The sequence below is a fragment of the Salvia splendens genome, chromosome 1 (genome assembly GCF_004379255.2).
Source record: "Salvia splendens isolate huo1 chromosome 1, SspV2, whole genome shotgun sequence".
NCBI lineage: Eukaryota > Viridiplantae > Streptophyta > Magnoliopsida > Lamiales > Lamiaceae > Salvia > Salvia splendens.
Genome location: NC_056032.1, coordinates 28212744 through 28234312, shown reverse-complemented (window position 1 = coordinate 28234312; position 21569 = coordinate 28212744). Strand labels below are relative to the sequence as shown.

Genomic DNA, 21569 nt, shown 5'->3' with positions numbered 1-21569 from the left:
TTCCCGCTTCAAAAACGGCATCACAACCATGTTCTCCTATTTACACATAGCATTCACCAATGAATCATCGACAAACTCACACACACACATACATACACGCACATACACATACTTTCTCATGCAAACATCATTCCCAACCGATTAATTTTTAGATCTACGATTTCTACACTCACTATATGCATGAGGGGATCAAGAAACATGGATTCAATGGTAAGAAGGAGAAAGATTAATCAAAGTATACATTTCTCTTGAAAAACAATCGGTAGGAATGACGAATGATGCGATTCTTCGATGAATCTTGAATTTCCAACTCCACAATGATGCAAGAACAAGGAATTGGTGAAGGATTGGTGGAGAAGGGGAGGAAGAGAGAGACGTGTGGTATGGAGAGAAGAGGGAGGCGAAAATATGAGGGCCAGGGTTAGGGTTCTTTTAATTTATTGTCTAGGATAAATCCCACAATAAAGCAATTAAAATTGTGGAAGAATAAAATAGAGGTCAATGAATAAATCCCACCATTAAAAGGAAAATAGGCGTGTAGTATGTGGGGAAGTAATTTTCGAAAATTGCTATTTAATTAGCATAGATATTTATTTGGTATTTACTTGGAGAGAAAGATACTCACAAAATAGGTAAAAAGATATTGAGTATCTCATAAATAAGGTAACAAAATAATTCAAGCATCTCCAAGTGGGGAAATAAAAAGGGGCGTGTATAATGGGAAAAATTAAGGAAAAATACTTAAATCCTTAAATCAAATAGGAATAGGATTTAAATTTGGTAATTTTTTGTAGGGAAAGACTCCCACAAAATAGGTAACAATTAAATTAATCCCACAAGTAATTGAAAGGCATATGGCCGAAAATTATGAGGTTTTAGGGAAAGAAAGAATCAAATCCTAATTAAAATAGGATATGGAGAGATTTGACAAGATATGGTAAGATTTAATTAGATTTTAATTCAAGGAAAGATATAAACAAGATACCAATTAAATCTACAAAAATAATTCCTTCTCCTAATTATGAGATTTCGAAAATCTTAAGGGATGGCCAAGGGGTCGAAAATCATTTAGAATAGCATACGGATAATTTGGTTTGGATTTAATTTGGATAAATATCCCAAAGCAATTAATTAAATCCAAGAAAGAATGTATTATTTCCAATAAATAGGAGGGCCGAAAATTTCAAATAAAATGGCTAGAATGATTATGCATTATCCCATTTAATTTAATTCACACATTGAAAGCTACATGGATGAAGATTTCCAACCTTTAAATGTGATCAGTCACAAGAAGTGCTACACATTCAAACGTTCAAACGATCTCAAGAGTTCACATACTCTCAAGCGTATATATAACATCAAAGTAATCGTACGAAATCAGCATCCAAGTGTTATTTAAGGCCATCCACAACGCTGTTACTATACCGTCCCTTAACCGTCCCTTAAAACACTATTCGCGGGCCCCACTGTACTTTTTTACTCCATCCCTTAAATAAGGGACGGAACCTGCAACCCTCCGTCTCTTATCCGTCCCTCAACCGTCCCTTAAATTACTATTCATTCAATTTCATTTTTTTTTATTTTTTTCCAACAAATTAAATTAATAAAAAACACACTTCATTAAAAATAAAATAACTTTACAACATAAAATAAAAATACAAATTCAAAAAAATAAAAAACACACATAATTAAAATCCTAAATAAATAAAAATGACATAATTTAAAATACAATTTTATAGAAAATAAAAAAAAACTACTCTGCCGGCGAATCATCCCCCGGAGGAGGCGGTGGAGGTGCACTGAAGCCGTGAGGAGGCGGAATGCCAAGTTGTGCCGCCATAAACGCAACTCCGTTAAGCCAGGCTTAGTATTGGGCGGGCGTAAAGCGGGAAGTGTCCGCCATTGTGGCGGTCATGTACATGGCCATAAGGGAGTTGGGGGGTCCCCCCGAGCCCGAGACCGAGCCTGCCTGGCTTGATTCGGCTCGGCCCCTCCTCCCTCTAGCTGCCTTCGCCGCATTTCTCCCTTGCGGCCGACGGCGCCCACGGGAGGACCCCCCGGCATCGTATGCCGGGGTCTCCTCCTCCTGCGAGGTAAACTCTTGTGCCCCGCTGCCCGAACCGCCCGAACCAGACGAGTAATGGCCACTCGCCATGTGCTTCATGCGCTTCGAGGTCGAGCCCGAGCTGGACCGCACACCGCCGGCCCACCTTTCCTCGTCCCTGGCGAGCTCCTAAACATCGGCATATTTGAATTGTTTGCCGGTGTCTTCGAAGTAGACCCTCAAAGCCGACCTCAGAATGTCGGCTCCCTTGGCTCCGCTTTGGTACTGCGCCGCTTCATTCTTATAGATAGCGCAGAATCGTTTGACCTCTCTGTCGACTCGGTCAAAGTGAGCGCGGAGCATCTTATATGTGCGGCGGCAGGTCTTTTTCGGCTTAATCTCGTGGTAGGCCTCGGTGACCTTTTCCCAAAAGCACTTCCGGGGTTGTTGATTCCCGACGATGGGATCGTACGAAACACTGATCCAGGCGTTGTACACCGCCAACATTTCTTTGGGACCGTACGGATGCCAGCTTAGATCCTCCTTCTCCTCCGGGTCCGCCTCCGCCCTGGAGCCTCCCCCGCCTCGGCCTTCTTCCGGAGTGGGTTGAACCGGATAATCCTCCCGAATCTGGGATAATCCCTGCGAATACCGCGGGGCGGAGGGACGGGCGTATGCATCAACATCAAAATTGGGTGGTTGGTACCCCCCCGGCGACAACGAACCCTGGGTGCCCGGCGTCGATGAACCGGAACCACCCAATGTGTTGACATGCTCCCCCAGTCGCCGAACGCGTTGAGATCCCACGCGCCGGAGCCGCCACCGCCGGAGTTTCCGTCGCCGGACATTTTGTGATGAGATGTTAGATGAAAATTGGAGAGGAAATGGAGATGAATTGGGAAGAATAGATGTGTAGTTGTGTGTGAAATGAGGATGAAATAGGAGTATTTATAGAGTAAAAAAATAAAAAATAAAAAAAGGAAAAACGGCTCTATTAACGGTAATATTACCGTTTACTATTTTTTATTTATTTTATTTTATTTTATCCGATTTTTTTAAAAAAATGAATTATTGCATCAGCATGACGATGCCCACTCGTGGGACGGCGAGTAGGCATCACGCATGGCCTGGGAGCGCGCCACGTCGCCTCGGTGCGTGGCGAGACGTCCCGCATTTCGTCGCGGAGGGACGGGTTGCGTGACGGGCTGGTGACGGGACGAGAAGCTGCAACGCGTACCGCCCCGGTTCCGTCACTGCGGAACGAAACACGGGCCACCCGCGTGACGCGTTGCGGGTGGCCTTAAGTTCTTACTTGAGATCACGCATACATTTCCTTAAATCTAAGCCAAACGTTTTAAACATCCTAAGCCTAGCATATCCAAATCATTTTTTTCTTCATTGTAAAAATTTGGTTGCCTAATTGGAACAACCTTCAAATTTAATCCTCACCCATAAATTATGAATTAAGCGTTAAAATAAAAAGTATAATCTACACTAGAATAAAAATAGATAGACAACATATCTCATGCAATAGATACCTAGTCATGCTCCTAGGGAATAGAATATACCTCTTCATTGCATATCTTCTTGTTGTAGATGATTGTTTCCAACTCAAGTCTCTCCACAAACGTATTCCAACCTCAAATCATCTAATAAATACTCGAAGTTTGAATATTGGTTGGGGCGTTGGGCAATAAACTACTCCTAAATATAGGAAGGAGAAAATATCAAAGATGGAGAGAGATGAGATTTTTTAAAATATGTAGTAGTGATCTTCAAAAATTATGATAAATATGTGATTATGTGATCTGATGTTCCTTCTCTTAATTATAGTGAACTGATGGGATTGGTAATGGATCTAATAAGAGTTGGGCATGCCTTCTCCTAATAAAGTTGTGATTTAATTAAATTGAGTTTACTCTAATTAAAGTCCATTAGGAATATTGATTAGTGTCACTATTGTAATCAATGTTTTAAAAACCGGACCGGCAAGTGAACCGGCGACGTTACTGGTTCACGGTTCAACCGGTCCAACCGGTCGAACCACCGGTCTAACCGTTTTATTGTTGCAAATAGTATTAAATTTAGTAAATTATTTACAATTAATAATATATCACAAAACATTAAACCTTATAGATAATTAGTGATGTATAAATATAAATAATATTAAAATTTAGTAAATATATTTATATATATATATATATATTTAATATTAGTTAGTCTAGATAAAAAATTTAATATTTCATGTATTAAAATAGATAATGTTTATATTAATTTAAGAAAATTTATTTCATAAAATAATATATAATGAAATATGAATTAAGTACTTATTAATTAGTTTAGATAAGATTATTCATTAATGTCAATAGCTAGGGTATATAAATTAAGTATGTAATATAAAAAATTTATTTATAGTAAATGAATCTTATATGGTACTAATAATAATATAGGTGGTAAGTAGAGCATCATTAAAATATAAAGAATGATAATTATATATATTATAATTAACAATTATATTAAAGAATAATAAAATTAAAATGAATTATTAGTTTTTGTATATAAAATTAATGGTTAATGTATAAACATATTTAATGTTCAAATTGTTCAATGAGCCTATGTGGTGGAGTGGTAGAGGTCTTCTTAACTAGAAGAGAGGTCATGAGTTCAACCTCTACCAACAAATTTTAAAAAATTTTGAAAAAAAAAATAAAAAACCGGTTTCCGGTTCACGGTCCAACCGGTCCGACTGGCCGGTTCCACCGGTTCAAGGCGGTTCAATGCAGTGGTGGTTTAAAGGGGTGAATCGGACCGGACTACCTACCGGTTCGCGGGTTTTTAAAACATTGATTGTAATCAATCGTGACTTACCATCCAAATCTTAATCATCGAAATTCGGGCTTCTTGGTAATTTATTTTATTTCTCATGTTTATGATATTTTATGTCAATTTAATCAAGCTTCTTATTAGCTCAATTTAATTAGTTTGTTGTGTAAGAGTGTTAGAGCTTTGAAACCACTACTTATTTTACTAGAATAATCCAATTATTTATATATTTATGTACAATTACTTCTTTTCAAAACATCTATTGGGGACTATCATCTTCGATGTACTGAAACACAACATTTACTCCATCTGTCTCGTAAAAATAAGGGTACTTTCCTTTTCCATAAATGATTCTATTTCCATTTATAGAAACTTTTCCAAAACTCATTACATATATATATATATATATATATAGATTTATTTACAACTTATACCACTATGGCCCACCATTAAACATTAATAACAATACGGATATTGACACCTAATATCATGGAACTTTCAAAAAGTTGGGTTTTTCCCATGAACTTTGAAATTGACAACTAATATCACGAACTTTACCCGAGTTTGTTATTTCCTACCAATGAAAAAATTCTGGCAAATAATATCATGATACAAATTTTTTTTCATAATTTCTCGACAACAACTTCGAGAGCTTCAAGTTTTTCAATCTTTGAGGATAGTTTTTCTTGAAGCACACCCTCCAAAATTGTTATTCAATCTATTAATATAGATGGAATTTTTTCATTGGTGATAAATAACAAACTCAGAGTAAAGTTCGTGATACTCCCTCCGTCTCGCACTACTTGCACTTATTTCCTTTCTAAGCGTCCCAAATTATTTGCACTCTTTCCATTTTTAGTAACAATTTATACCTACAGCCGTAATTGTTGACTTTGTCTATCACTCATTCCTTAATCTCCGTGCCCAAAAGGAAAGGTGCGAGTAGTGCGGGACGGAGGGAGTATTATTTACCAATTTCAAAGTTCGTCCGAAAAACCTAACTTTTTGAAAGTTTCATGATATTAGATGCCAATATCTCATAATAATATGGGTTCCACTATCCACTAACATTATTTTAACGTGCCTCCCTTCTCTTCATCTCTTACTTTACCAATTATGCATTATTTTTTGTTCTGTGCCAAATGTTTTTATTTTTTTTTGGGACGGAGGAAGTATAAAGTTTCAATACTAGTGTATGTCTTATACCGAGTACCATTACAGAAGATACCAAGAGATACCAATTAATCCTAATTCTGAGTTGTTGGGGTTATTTTTACTTTTATCAAAACCATTGTTTTAAGTTATCTACAAAAGTACAAACCCAATTGAAGTTAGGGAACTATATACAAAATGTTCTAAAAGTGGATCACAGTTTTTAAAATTTCCAGCCATTATTGATATGTATGCCTTTCCCACTCCTATTAACATAGGAACTGGAAGTGGAACGAAAGGTAAAATCCACCCATATTGATATATTTGTTGCATAAGAAAATTAAAATTGGTGATTAATTGTTTCCGATTTATCGGATTTTACTTCTTTTGAAAGGAGTCAATAAAAAAATGAAAATGTGCACTAACTTAAATATAAAAATATCTTTTTTTTTCATTTTTATTTCTTTTTACTTATTCTTTCTGAATTTCTTCTAAATATTTCAAATATTCAAATCAAGAAGTTCCAATTGGTCAAATGATCTGAAAGACAAAGATTAATTATGAGTCTCCTTCTAATTGTTTCCGATTTATCGGATTTTACTTCTTTTGAAAGGAGTCAATAAAAAAATGAAAATGTGCACTAACTTAAATATAAAAATATCTTTTTTTTTTTTCATTTTTATTTCTTTTTACTTATTCTTTCTGAATTTCTTCTAAATATTTCAAATATTCAAATCAAGAAGTTCCAATTGGTCAAATGATCTGAAAGACAAAGATTAATTATGAGTCTCCTTCTAATTAGAAAATTCAAGTCAAATTTGGACAAGTTTCTCAAAATATTCTTCTTTTTTTTTTAGAAAAATCTTATGCGATTTTACCATAGGGTCCATAGTCTATTCTTTTAGAATTTTAGAAAAAAATTATCTAGAAAAGCGCAGATTTTTTTTGAACAATAGATGTCTTTCACATCCAGCTATACCAACGAGTAATCTCTTAATTTTTATTTAAATGGCAGTTCCAAAAAAACGTACTGTGTTCTTATATGTTCAATTTGAACTAGCACCCACTTTGACATTGGTTGAATTGTTTGTATAGTTAGTGATTGTTTGTATTTAAGATATGCTTTTACTTAATTGATTGCATAATGATTTCTATGCTTTTAAGATGCTTAACTAGGGTTTTTGTTTTCGTATAGGTATCCTTAGTCGTGATTTTAGGACAAATCCTTTAAAAGGAGGAGGGGATGATGCGAATCCAATCGTTCAATGTTAAGGAAAAATTCGTTCAACCTAGTAATTCAACAACAATAGAACCACATGCGGCCAAGCCTCCGCACAAGTGGGGCTTGGCTCGCTTGGTCGACACTGGACCTAGACCCCCTTACAGTCGTCTGACTCAACTTATTTTTAGCACAAGTATATCCGCAAGTGTACGGGGCTAATGTAGCAAATAGTAAGCAAAGAGTAACGTATCCACAGAGACAATGTGTGTCAACCTAAGTACCACGAATCAACTTCAACTACTATCTAGATGAATCGAAAAGTTTTGGTTTTTCTAAATCTACTTGAAAGCAAAGCATAAAGAATTAAAAACAACTATAGAACTAAAAGCAAATAAAAGAAAACGGATGTAGATTAAGGATGAGGAAGGTAGAATGGCGGGACTTGGAAAGAGGCGAAAACGCGATTAGAATGCGGATCAAGTTATATGGAATGATGACCGAACCGGTCGGATCAGTTAGCAAATTGTCGTTGCCACTTAATCACTACAGTCTTGCTCTCGCTCTTTCTTCCTTGCCAAAGTAATTTATAAACTCCCAATTTTTCACAACTTTAACAGTAAAGCGGCAAGTTCGGGGTCGATCCCACAGAGAAAAATGTGTTGCGAGTGTGTGTTTAGTGAACAGGGGGGTTGGCTGCGGCCACGCTTTAACTTGGGAGTTTTTAAACTACTGGATTATACTAGGAAGAAAAGTAAGTTGACTAACTACTTGATCAAGCTCCGGAACATTATAACTAAATACTAGAAAAATTAAAGCTGCGGAAATTAAAATGAAACAGTTGACACAAATTCTGAAAACAAAAGAACTTTGATTCCAAAATAGGTCTCAACAGAGTGCGCAAATTGAAATACAAAGCATAAACTAAATACGAGCATTAATTGAAATTTAACTAAGCTAAGCTACGAGATTGAAAGAACTGAAAGCGAGTAAACCAAGCAATTCTTGGATTGAAACTGGAAACAACGTCTGGTAGAACCAAAGTTGCTGTCGCGTTGAATCTCTTACGCTTCACTAACTAGAATTCTAAACTAAGCTATGCTAAGAACTGGACGAGAATTTAAAGTTAACTAAGCTAAGCTAAGCTAAAACTAACTAAGGAGCGGATGCTTTTCATGTGGTGGCACATCCTCTATTTATAGGCTCGGCACGTCCTTCAGCTGGATAACGATTTTTGGCAGAAAATATTCGCTCGTACCGAGAGTGAGCAACTCATTGATTGCCACGTGCCCTTCTTCGACGCTTTTCATAACAGAATGGTGGCCCAACTTGTCCTTTGCGTCTCATGTATCAGCACGTGTCCTCTTCTTAGAGTGTCGTCCTTGATAACAGAAACATGCGCACCGTCAGCTTTACGTGTCCTTCCTCTGGAATTCAGTGGTCCCCTCCTTGACTGCTTGATCACCCCCTTTGATCAACTCCCCCGATTTATGGCCTTTTTTCGCCCTTTGTACTAACTTGATCAGTTTAGCCTTGATGCTTTGGTCAAGATGCATTCCTGCACTTTTAACACTTGTTTTTGCGCAATAACAGATCAAGTAGCGTATTTTTTACCCTTAAACCAATGCATGAAATAGGCCTTATCATAGAATCCTACGGGATCGATAACAACTATCCTATACTCAACTAATTTCCAAACTATGCCAACAATGGGCTCAAGGGTTATTAAGCTATCACTAAGGTAAAACTATATCTTCTCCCGAAGCATACAATTTGTAGATTGCTACCTAGAACCGAAGTGTCATTCTGTCACGACCACATCTCCCTAGTGCTAGTGAGCGCAACTATTTCGTGGCTAAAAGTACATCTCAAAAATCATGAAATAAACATAAGGGAATAAGTAAAGCTCAAGGCATTAATTTCAAAGGTGAACTGGTATATGGTCAAAATGAAATAAGAGTACGGTAACCGAATTCATAACTCTTAGAACAAAATCCTATTGCAGCGGAAGAGTCCAAGACAAAGTAGCATGTGTGAGGACACACTACTTTGGGCTACCTATTGCTACTTATTAATAATCATCACCCAACACCTTCGCCTCCTCGTTCACGCTCAACCTGCACGTCAGAAAAGAACATGGAGGGATGAGTACTTAATATACTCAGTGGACATAGTGCCAAAGTATAAGTTTCATTTAAATTTGTCAGCCACAGTTGAGTGAACACGGAGTTTTTATTTAAAAGGCCCGAGTCACTAAATTCCCTTTAATTTCATAAAATTGATTGCACAATCACATAAACATAGATTATTATATCTGAAACTTATGTGAACCGGGAATGTGGCCACATTCCACGACGGTCACTGGGTCGGCCAACTGGAAAGCTAGCACACGGTCCCCATATGTGTACACTAGTCTGAGTAGGGTTTGCTTCCCTACTGGGACCCGAATTCGATTTAACATGAATGACATAGCCAAGCAGAGAGGTAATCGTAAAAGCAAAACATGGCATGACAAATATGTTTAGAAAAGATTCACATTTTCATACTAAAATCACGTTTTTGAAAAGAATGGCCACCTCAGAAGCTTTTTCCTTAGTCGAAAAGTTCCATTGATTCGGTCTTAAACGACGTGCGAAGACGCCCCTTTAGGAACAAAATAATAATACTTAATTAGGCTTAAGAAGCCAAATTACTTAACGTGTATGCATTCCTAAGTGCGTGGTCATCTTATTCTTTTTCGTATTCCCTAGAAAAGTCTTTGAGCCTTAATTAAATCGTGCGATTTAATTTTATGTGGAGATCTACCAATTATTCGTTTAACAAAAGAGCGTTATTTCGGAATTAATTAGCGTACCATTTTCTAACATTAAATATTCTAGTACTAAACTAAAGTATGGGGATTAAATTTATCATCGTGGGATTTACTAGCGGGCCATCACTTATTTGGTTGGGCGAAACATTAGGAAGACCCGCGAATAAAATTAACACAACAGGCCCAAACTTAAAGAACTAATCCATTCGTTTATTAAAATTTTCAGGCCCAAGTTCTTACTTTAATTAAATTATTAGCCCACCACCACTTTAATTCTTTTTGACCAATAAGAAAAGGGGTAGCCCAACTCTATCACCCAATTTCATTGATCCCTCTCTCCCTTCTCACTCTCCAATTTCTCAAATCAAAAGAACCCTAGATCATCGGCTCCTTCTCTCATCTCTCTGCGATTTCTACTCCCGACGGGTTACCGGAGCTTCGCCAGCACTCTCCCCTCGGTGAATTTCTCCTCCGGGGAGCTCCTTGACAAATTCTCGGGTCGAGGTGGCGTTTGGGAAGGGAACCCTCGGTTAAGCGAACTCGGCGGCGCCTCTCCCTTCGCCGTCCGTCGGTCACCGCCGCCGCCCCGCGGCTAGCCGCCGTCTCGCTGGCTGCCTTCTTGAAATACCACGGCTCGCTGCCGTCGCCTTCGGCCCCTTCGTCGCTAGTGTCGCACCGTCGGGAAAGTAGAGGAAACTTCGTCCCTTCCCCCCCTCTCTGCACCCACAGCTCCGTTCCACCGGCAGGCCCTCCATCGGGTAGCGGTTCCGCTCGCTGCGATCCCTGCCAGCGTTGCCTGGATGCACCGCCGAGGCAGCCACTGTCTACCAATCGGCCCTAAAGCTATGTCCCTGAACTCTCATTAACTAGTTCGCTATCAGAGCAGCTACATCAACGCCACATCATGCACGCAGCTACATCAACATCACCTTCATGCAGACTCTCATGCAGCCTCTCCCACACGAGTGCAATCCATGTTGAAATCGAGTTATAGCTTCAGTTAGTTAGTTAGTTGCCAGCTGGAGTTAGTTGTGTTAGTTAGCTTTGTTAGTTATTTTGTTAGTTAGCTCAACACCAAGTATATAAGGTGTTTTTGTATATGCTTTCATTCAATCAATAAACATCCAATATTTTTCTCCTAAATTCTCCTCTCGGTTTTCTCTAATTCATTCAAATCATTTTATCTTCATACATTTGTTATGGTATCAGTGACAAAATGCTTCCGTCTCTTTGATCTACTCCAGATCATCTTCAATCCTTCGATCTCATTCTCTGATCTACTCACATTTTCTTCTCCAAACCTCTGATTCCAAATGGCTAATCGAAATCGAGTAGCTTAGCTGCCAACGGAGGATACATCCAGTCCATACTTCCTTCATCCTAGTGATAATCCAGGTATTCTTTAGTATGGAACCATACTTCGCCTTGCCCGTTTACCACCGCTCTCCTCGCCAAAAACAAGCTTGTTTTCGTCGATGGAACCATACTTCGCCCTGCTCGTGATGATCTCTTGTATCAACCGTGGATTCGTTGCAATAGTATGGTGATCTCATGCCTCCGAAATGCTGTCTCTCAACAAATATGCTCTAGTATCATGTATATTGATGATGCGTACACTATCTGGTTCAATCTGAAGGAACGTTTCTCCACAAGTGATTCTGCTCGAACCTATCAGCTTCGACAGCAGCTCATGTCTCTATCTCAAGGATCATCGGATGTCAACTCTTATTTCACTAATCTGTGCATCGTCTGGGATGAATACAAAAGCTCTCAACCAATTTCATGGTGCTCATGTACTAGATGCACATGTGATAGCGCTGCAAAATGGAGTAAACACCAAGAGAATGATTGCACTACTCAATTTGTCATTGGATAGAATACTTCTTTCTCTCAAATCAGATCTCACATTCTCTCCATGATTCATCTTCCTTTTCTATCCAAAGTCTTCTCACTGGTGATTCAGGAAGAGAGGCAAAGACTCATTGATGGAAATTCATCATCATCCTCCACATCTACTCGGATTCCAGCCACTAGTGAACAACCCTATGCCAATGCAGCTTCTTCATTGGCAGAGGTTTGAACAAGTTTCTTTGTTCTCACTGTGGTAGAACCAACCATCCAGTTGAGAAATGCTTCATTCTCCATGGTTTTCCACCTGGATTTGGCAGAGGGAAAGGGAAATCTCCACAAACTTCTGGTTTTGCTCCACATTCCTCTGGTTTTGCTGGAAATTCAGGCTCACACTCTTCTGGCTTTACTGGAAATTCAGGTTCTCATCAGCAGCGTTCTGTGGATCTTGTTGAAGACACTGCTAATCTACCAAGTATTGATCAATATCAACAGCTCATTAGCCTCTTGCAAAGCCAGAACCTCCACAATCCTTCTCCATCAGCCAACACACCAGTGACTGATCTTTCTGCTCAATCTTCAATCAACACTCATGTCACAAACAACTTCTCTGGTGCTGTTTTCTTCTCTCCTTCCATAAACTCTATATCTTCTTCATGTTCAACTTCGTCTACATGGATTTTAGATATATGTGCTACTCACCATGTATGCTTTGATCACTCTCTTTTCAATTCAGCCTCACCAATTTCAAATGCCTCTATCAATCTTCCAAATGGTAACACAACACCTGTTACTCATCTAGGTACTATCAAACTCACTTCTCTCATCTTTCTATCTTCAGTTCTTCATGTACCCTCCTTCTCTTTCAATCTCATTTCTGTTAGTGCACTCACTCAAAATTCTGATTGCACTGACAACTTCACTCATAATGACTTCCAAATTCAGGAAGCTTCACTGGGGACAGTGATTGAGAGGGGTAACCGAGTTGGAAACCTATACATCTTAGAGTTTCCAGATTCATCTCACAGTAGCTCCAACACTTCCCAGCCTTGTTCAAGTGCCAAAATTGTATCATCTTTAAATTCTGCTTCTGTCAATTCAATTGTAAGTCTTGATCTTTGGCATCAACTTTTGGGACATCCCTCACTTAATAAACTGAAGCTTTTATCCATTACACTATCTCCCTCAAACTCACATCTCAATACTTGTCAAATTTGCCCCATTGCTAAACAAAAGAAGCTTCCATTCCCTATTTCCACATACACATCCACTGAGATTTTTGATATGATCCACTGTGATGTATGGGGTCCTTTCTCCACCCCTACACATGATGGTTTTAAATATTTCTTAACCATAGTGGATGATTTCTCACGGTTTGTATGGACCTTCCTTCTCACACAAAAGTCTTAGGTCCAACCAGTGCTCACTCACTTCTTTGCTACTGTCCATACTCAATTTTCTAAGAAAATCAAGATCATGAGGAGTGACAATGCCCCTGAATTCAATCTTTACACCCTCCTCTCTTCATATGGGACTATAGCTCAGCATTCTTGTGTGGAAACTCCCCAACAAAATGCTAGAGTTGAAAGGAAACACCAGCATTTGCTCAATGTAGCCCGCAGCCTTCTTTTATAGTCTCCTTTGTCTATATCTTTTTGGGGGGAATATATTCTGACTGCATCTTTCCTTATTAATAGAACCTCTTCATCTGTCCTTCCAGAAAACTCAACTCCTTTCCAAGCTCTCTTCAAAAAGCCCCCTCCTACTCAAACCTCAAAGCCTTTGGATGTCTTTGCTTTGCATCCACTTTGTATAAGAGTAAAAACAAATTTTCTCCAAGAGCCATCAAATGTGTTTTCATTGGATATCCATCTGGTTATAAAGGATATAAAGTCATGGATCTAGACACTCATGAGATCTTTATCAGCAGGAATGTCTCATTTCATGAAACTGATTTTCCATTCTCTTCTCAAGCTCAGTCCATTTTTCCAGTTACTAATCTTTCATCAACTTCTGATCCTCTCATTCCTCATAATTCTTCTCGTAATGATCCTCTCACACCTCAGAATGCTCCCTTTCCTACTTCCTCTCACCAATCCACCTCTGGCAGAACACTTAAAACCCCATCTCATCTTGCTGATTACATTTGTAATTTAGTCACCACATCTTCACAATATCCCATCTCATCCTATTTCTCTCTATCCAAATTGTCTCAGCCAGGAAGAGATCTATATGACCTTGCCTCCTGGTCTGATTATTGATGATCCACCCCCTGGCTCTGGGCAGCTTGTGTGCAGATTGAAAAAGTCTCTATACGGCCTTAAGCAAGCCTCCAGGCAGTGGTACCTGAAGTTCTCTCAAGTTCTATCTGGTTTTGGTCTAACTCAGTCCCCTTCAGATCATTCTTTCATCTACAGACACTCTGCAACCGGCCATTTCTTTGGAGTTGTCATATATGTGGATGATATTCTGGTGGCCAACAGTGAAGATAGCATGATCTCTGAATTTAAAACCTTCTATGCATTGAAATTGCTAGAAACAACACTGGAATTTTCATTTCTCAGCATAAGTATGCCTTAGATCTTGTGTCTGATGCTGGATTGCTTGGATGCAAACCAGCCTCTACTCCCATGGATTCTATCAAACAGCTACAAATGGATGCAGGACCTCCACTTGATGATCCAACAGCTTACAGAAGACTCATTGGGAGGCTGGTTTATCTTTGCATCACAAGACCCGACATCATCTTTGCTGTCAACAAACTGAGTTAGTTTCTTTATAAACCATGCTTGGATCACTCTCTTGCCGCTGAAAGAGTTCTTAGGTATCTCAAAGGCACAGTAGGCCATAGCTTGGTCTACTCAGCTCAAGCAGACCTCTCTCCTAGCATCTTCTCTGATGCTGACTGGGCTGGATGCCCAGACACCCGTCGCTCTATATCTAGATTTTACTTATTCATTGGCACCTCTTTGATTTCTTGGAGATCAAAGAAGCAACATACTGTGTCTAGGTCTTCTGCTGAGGCCAGTATAGGTCTATGGCCCTTGCTTGTTGTGAAGTAGTATAGATACTTGCTCTACTCAAAGACTTTGGTATCAAAATGAAACAACCGGTACCCTTATATTGTGATAGCCAAGCTGCCGTCCACATCAGCTCTAATCCGGTTTTCCATGAGCGCACAAAGCATATTGAAATTGATTGTCACACAGTTCGTGACAAAATTCTTGAAGGAGTGATAACTACTATCCATGTCCACAACAATAATCAGTTGGCCGACATTTTTACAAAGCCCTTAGCCGCTGCTCCGTTCCACAACTTGTTGATCAAGATGGACTTCAAGACTTTATATAGTCCATCTTGAGGGGGCCTATCAGAGCAGCTACATCAACACCACATCATGCACGCAGCTACATCAACATCACCTCCATGCAGACTCTCATGCAGCCTCTCCCACACGAGTGCAATCCATGTTGAAATCGAGTTATAGCTTCAGTTAGTTAGTTAGTTGCCAGCTGGAGTTAGTTGTGTTAGTTAGCTTTGTTAGTTATTTTGTTAGTTAGCTCAACACCAAGTATATAAGGTGTTTTTGTATATGCTTTCATTCAATCAATAAACATCCAATATTTTTCTCCCAAATTCTCCTCTCAGTTTTCTCTAATTCATTCAAATCATTTTATCTTCATACATTTGTTATTCGCATCTATCTCGCAGCTATTTGGTAATTCTTAGTTTATTAGAAAAGTTGGACAAAAGGCAGATTTAGCAAAACCTGAAGTCTTAGGCTTAAACTTGCGAATTTATTTTGCTGGCTGTGCTGGTTTAACATTACTTGAGGGAAACTTGTATAAGCATGAGGGTTTCTATGTTGTGAGTACTACTTAAGCTACTGATTTTTGGTGTAAAGGCAGTAGTTTGTTGCTTCTAGCTTTAGTGCTCCTACATGATGACATGATGTTCTTATTGAGTTTGAGATGGAGTTATCTCCTTGACTGCAGTCGCTGTTTCTTTGAGTTTCCGCGCCTAGATTCAAAGTTCGCCCACAAATCTTGTGATTTGGAGTGGTAGGGGTTGTTGAAGCACCCGGCAGAAATCTCTACTCCAAGCTTCCTCTCCCTCTCTCAAAACTTGCTATTGTGGCTGAAATTTCAAAGTGTGCGTGGGAGGGAAATTTGATGTGTGTGAAGGGGTTTATATAGGCAAAACTTGGTGTACTTTGGGGAATTAAATGGGGCTGATTCTCATTTGTTTTCATACATAGCATATCCCTCTTATTTGATCTCCTTGTAGTACCTTTACTTAAGGGTTTTTGGTGGTATTTGTAGTACTAGGTACTTAGCTAATAACTCTCATTTGTTTGGATTTGTAGTACTAGGTACTTAGCTAATAACTCTCATTTGTTTGGATTTGACTTGCTCTCTTTGGTGAGCCATTTGTCTCCTATGGTTAAAGGAGAGTTGTTATTTTTCCTCTAATGGAAATTCCTTAATTTCTCTTGTTTCCTAGTGAAAAGGCTTGTCTTATTTTGCAGGTGAGGCGAGGCTTGGCTGCCAACTATCCATCCCGGCCACGGGTCGCTGCCTGGGCTCGCCGGCTGATCGGACTCGGGTCGTGGGGGAGTGCGAATTTGGGCTTGGGAAAAAGAGGCCCAAAGTGCAAGCATTACAAGATTCAATTTCTTAAACTTTTTAACCCATTCATGATTAATTTTTTTTTGTAATAGTACTCTATATTCCTTTTCTTCCGTTTATGTAAGTTAAAGTATTATTCGGGATTGTTTGCAAACACTTTGGTTCGGGAGGGACATCTTCGTATTCCTTCACAACTTTCATCATATTTTGTAAATACACATTAGATTGTTTTAGTTCGTTCGATTTCTTGCTTTAAATTTTTGTTTCGCGAATTACCAACACTAAGTAAAAAGAGTTCCAATTATTTCAACGAACAAGAAAGCGACATTTCTTTAGTTTGACAAAACATAAGAAAAAGGGCTTTTAAAGGAGCGGGTATTACACTTTCTTAAAACTAAGGCAACAACTCCTAAAAGCTCCTAAGATACGTAGCTTCATTCAGAGGCTCAAATCTCTCGATTATATTGGCAAAGACATCAACTTTTCTTCTTTCAAATTAAACTACTCATCTCCCGAGTATTGTAGTAAAATCCACATGCACTTATAAGGTGATCAGTCAAATAAATGTATAAGCACAAAAGAAGTCAAAATAACCACATGAGCCAAGACATAGAAAAAGGAAATCAATTAAACATAAGAATCATTGTATCTCCCCCGTAGAAAGAACTCTATGGAGGATTTAGCTACTCATGTTCATCACAAAAGTTAAAGAAATATTCAAAAACATTGTTTGAACAAAAATAAAACTAAAATATGAACTCCTGGAATTGGATTAGGCGGATTGGAGGTCTCGTCTTCAATCTTACGATGAATACTTGTCCTCTGCTCGTTCTTCTCTTCTTCCTAGGAGAAAAACTGATATTTTTGGGGTAGGAGGCATGTAAGTTGTGTTGGGAGGCGTTTCCTAGGCATATATATACCTAGAGTTGACCTTGGGCGCGAAATAAGTTGTCCGACGAAGCTGGCAGGTCACTAGGTTCGGTGTGCGTCGAAGCTGGCGAGTCGCCAGCTGCCTACGGCGTTTTTCCTGTGAGATACTGGCGGTGTCACTGCTCCGCGCAGTCTCTGTAAAATGGCCATAACCTCTTCTACCAAACTCCGATTGAGATGTTTAAGATATCCACGCGAAGTACTTTCGAAGACGAAGAGAATGGTATGCATTATGGGCGAATCGGACCTCAACATCTCCAGAAAATCTGTCTCAAACCAAAGCTGCTGCACATCCATATATTTTATACATTTTTCTACACATTCTTCACAAAATGGTCAAAATACTAACATAATAGAGAAGTAGCTATAAACATACCTCAAAGTACACAATATGATCAAAACCAAGTAAAACTACTCTCTAAACCATGCAAAAACCAAGTGAATCAACTCCCCCAAAGTTAAACAATTGCTAGTCCTCGAGCAATGAAGAAAAAGAACTAAAAAGAACTTGGATTCAAAAGGGTTTTAGACATCATCATCGTCTGAGAGGATATGGAATAAAGGAGCATATCACAATACAAATTCCATCAAGTCAAGCCGTCGAATGCACTTTTATTACTAACTCGTATATCACCTTGGATTCATGCTTCACTCAGGATATACATGTGTATTCATCTCACTCAAAAGTGTATAAGTTATCAAGTAGTTACTCAAATCAATAAAAAATGCATGATTTACCATAGGCTTGTTCAATATCTAACCTCTCCTCTACTTCGTGTGACAATAAATCTAGAGTCTGAAAGGTCTTTTATTTAGGTTATAATGTAGGCTCTTTGGTAAGGTGGGGTAATATTTGGCTAAAGTGACTAAATTCCCAAAAAGATAAAATCCCAAGAAATCACAACAATCAACTTTTAACTTCAACCATTCTCAAAACACTTCTCGATAATAACTAGACTTTGTCTAATTTATTCCCAACTTTTTTTCTTTTTCCTTTTTTTCTCTCTTTTTTGTTTTCCTTTTTTTTCTTTTCATTTTTTATATATACAAACACAACCACCCTTTTCTTCAATCATACTCTCCCAACTCTTCCATTTCTTTATATAGCTCAACAAATCTGGAGTTTAGGATTCTCAACCCACTTAATTAGTGTTTGGATAAAAATGAGGCTAACAACGATGGCCTAGCGTCTTCCCCTATCTTTAAGATCACTATGTAGACTAAGAAGACCGTGAGCAAGTTCTAGAAACACAAGCATAATTGATGATAAAACACACATGAAAGAATTTAAAGCTCAAATCTCACTTGGGTAAAAAGCATGAATCAAGGTAAACAAGCAATTCGTTACTTATGCACCCTATTACTTAAACTCTCAAGTCAATGGTCAAGTGATAGCTCAAAATGGATGGTTCTATTATCATAGACGACTAGTCTTCACCCCAATTACTACCAAATTTTCTCAATTTAATTTCAAATTTTTTCAGTCAAACACAACCCAACGAACCAAAACAAAAAATTCATAGAGTTTTTTCAAAAAAAAAAAACAAATTTGTCCTAAAACAAAATAAAAGCAACAAAAGATAACTAATAAATCTAAAGCAAAAGTAAAGCAATAAGATACATACCTTGTAAGTGTCCCTATCCACCATATCATCCCCCCCAAACTTATTCAAAGCTAAGCAAAGAATGAGTTTGAAAAGTTGGTGGAGAAGGGATACATACATGGTATGCAAGCAACACAAAACACACCAAAAACAAAATGAAACGATAAAATTTAAAGTTACCTACTAGGGGTTACCTCCCCTACAGTGCTTTTGGTTATTGTCGTTGGCTCGACGTCCTCCATGAGCTGCATCATGTCACGCCATAAATGGTGGTGTTGGCTTTTCCTTCAATCTTGGACGCATATGATCTCGCCAATCTCTTCTTCCACCAAGTATTCTTCAGAGCTTCATTAGAAATTTTGGTCTCCACTTTCGGTGAATTTTCAGCTTTTGTTTTCTTCTCTTTCACTTTAGGATTTGATGCAGTCTCTTCTTTAGAAATTGATCCACCACATGAACGAAACATCCATCGCGGAAATGAAAAATCCTCCAATGTGGACTCAATTGGTTGTGTCTTTTGGACCTCTACAACATGCACAGCTTTGCACTCCATCTTCATAACAAGTTCCTCGTCTTCACGACTCTTCATAGCATTATAGATAGACAAAATGTGTCGTTTGTTGCCCATACAAAGAGTGAGCTCTCCCTTTGCTATATCCATCTATGCGTTTCCCGTTGCTAAGACTGGGCGCCCCAGGATAAGCGGTACATTCATGTCTTCCTCCATATCCAACACTACAAAATCGATGGGAAATATGAAGTCGTGTATCTTCACCAGAACATCCTCAACAATTCCTTTAGGATAGGTGACTGATCTATCTGTCATCTGCAGTGTGATTGTAGTCGGCTTGAGAGTGTCAATCTTCATCTTTTTGAAAAATGATAATGGCATCAAATTTATACTCGCCCCTAGATCACACAGTGCCTTTGTCTGTCAGTCATTTCCAATTACGCATGAGATATTGAAATTCTCAGGATCTTTAAGCTTGGCCGGTAGCTTTTTCTGAATTATCGCACTACAGTTTTCAGATATGTTCACCGTCTCATAGTCAAACCATTTCTTCTTCTTGAAGAGCACATCTTTTGGGAACTTTGCATATGTAGGCATCTCTTGCAGAGCTTCCACCAATGGTATATTAATGTGCACCTTCCTAAAAATATCGAGAAATTTGGAGAATTGCTCATCCAACTTCTTCTTCTTCACCTCAAATGGGAAGGGCACCCTAACTGTCGTAGGAATGGAGGGAGGGGGCAGCTTTTCTGGCACTGTGTCTTTCTTGGTCTGAATGTCCACCTTATTCTTTCCCTTGGAATTTTCTTCTACTCTGACATCTTCCTCTAGAATACTCTTCTCTTCCTCTACAGACATGGAAGGTCCTTCATAGCTATTACCACCTCTCAAGTGTATGGCCTTGCAGTCCTTGGGATTGTTTATGGTCTGTGCTGGGAATTTGCCTGGTTGATGTTGGATTCCCACAGCTTGAGAGATCTGACTTATCTGATTGTCAATGCTCTTCATGTGCACGTTCAAGCTTTGCACGTCATTCTTAACTTTTCCTAGCCTTTGATTAGTAATCTCCATGTACTTGTCAGTTTTCTCCATGTACTTGGTAGTCTGAATCATGAATGCTGCCAAGATATCTTCTGTAGTAGGTTGCTTCTGCTCATCGACCATTCCATTAGCTACTGTGAATCCCGATGGTGGTTGCAAAGTATTGTTAGGATTCCCATAGGAGAGATTAGGATGCACCTTGTTACCATAGTGGTTATAGTTACCACCCCCTTGGTTGGGGCGATAGTTGTTGAAGTTCATGTTATTCCCTCCTTGGTGCACATAGTTGACACCTTCAACTCCCCCTTGAATCTCTGGCCCTAACTGTCTCATCTCCATAATTCCCAATTGTGTGGTCAAGAGATCAAGCTACTTTGACATTCTGTCTATTCTATCATCTTCTAATGCAGAGGCCACCCTATAAGACTTGTTTCTGTCATTATTCCATCCATCATCATTGGAGGCTACTCGCTCAATCACTTGCATAGCTTCATTCTCTCCTAACTGAAGGAGTGCTTCTCTTGTGCTCCAATGCAGTTCACGCATTGCATCTGGAATGCATCCTCTGTAAAAAGTTATGACTTGATGTCCCGAATTTAGACCATGGTTGGGGCATCTCTTTGGCAGTGTCTTGAATCTTGCCCATGCTTCTCGGATTATCTCATGAGGCTTCATCTGGAACTGAATTATCTCTGCTTGCCTCTTTAGAGCTTCACTGGGTGGGATGTATTTCTCCAAAAATAAGTCTACCATGGCATCTCACGTTCTAACAAATCCTGGCCCTATGCTGTCATACCAGTCTCTAGCATCATCTTTCAAGGAGAATGTGAATAACCTTAGTCTGATTTGTTCATCTGTCACCCCATTAAGCTTCACTGTGTTGCTGATCTGAATAAACTTGGTGAGATGCTTGTTGGGATCTTCATTGGTCTTTTCCCCAAAAGCATTAGCATCTGC

The 21569-nt window shown here is 38.9% G+C and overlaps 1 protein-coding gene across 1 annotated transcript; it reads right to left on the bottom strand.

The window, feature by feature from the left end:
- Positions 1–19721: 19721 nt before the first annotated feature.
- LOC121764154 lies at positions 19722–20951 on the bottom strand. The gene is made up of 2 exons (XM_042160234.1): positions 20013–20951; positions 19722–19928 (listed from the first exon to the last, which is right to left on the bottom strand). Exons 1-2 carry the CDS (start codon positions 20949–20951, stop codon positions 19722–19724), a joined length of 1146 nt encoding a protein of 381 aa, XP_042016168.1.
- Positions 20952–21569: the final 618 nt, after the last annotated feature.

What these genes read in the sequence shown, in the direction of transcription:
- LOC121764154 (XM_042160234.1), bottom strand. Translation starts at nt 20,951, where the DNA reads ATGGAGATGAGACAGTTAGGGCCAGAGATTCAAGGGGGAGTTGAAGGT. An exon ending in AGAATTTCAATATCTCATGC is followed by an intron (nt 19,929 to 20,012) that starts GTAATTGGAAAT and finishes TTTTTCAAAAAG; the next exon opens with ATGAAGATTGACACTCTCAA.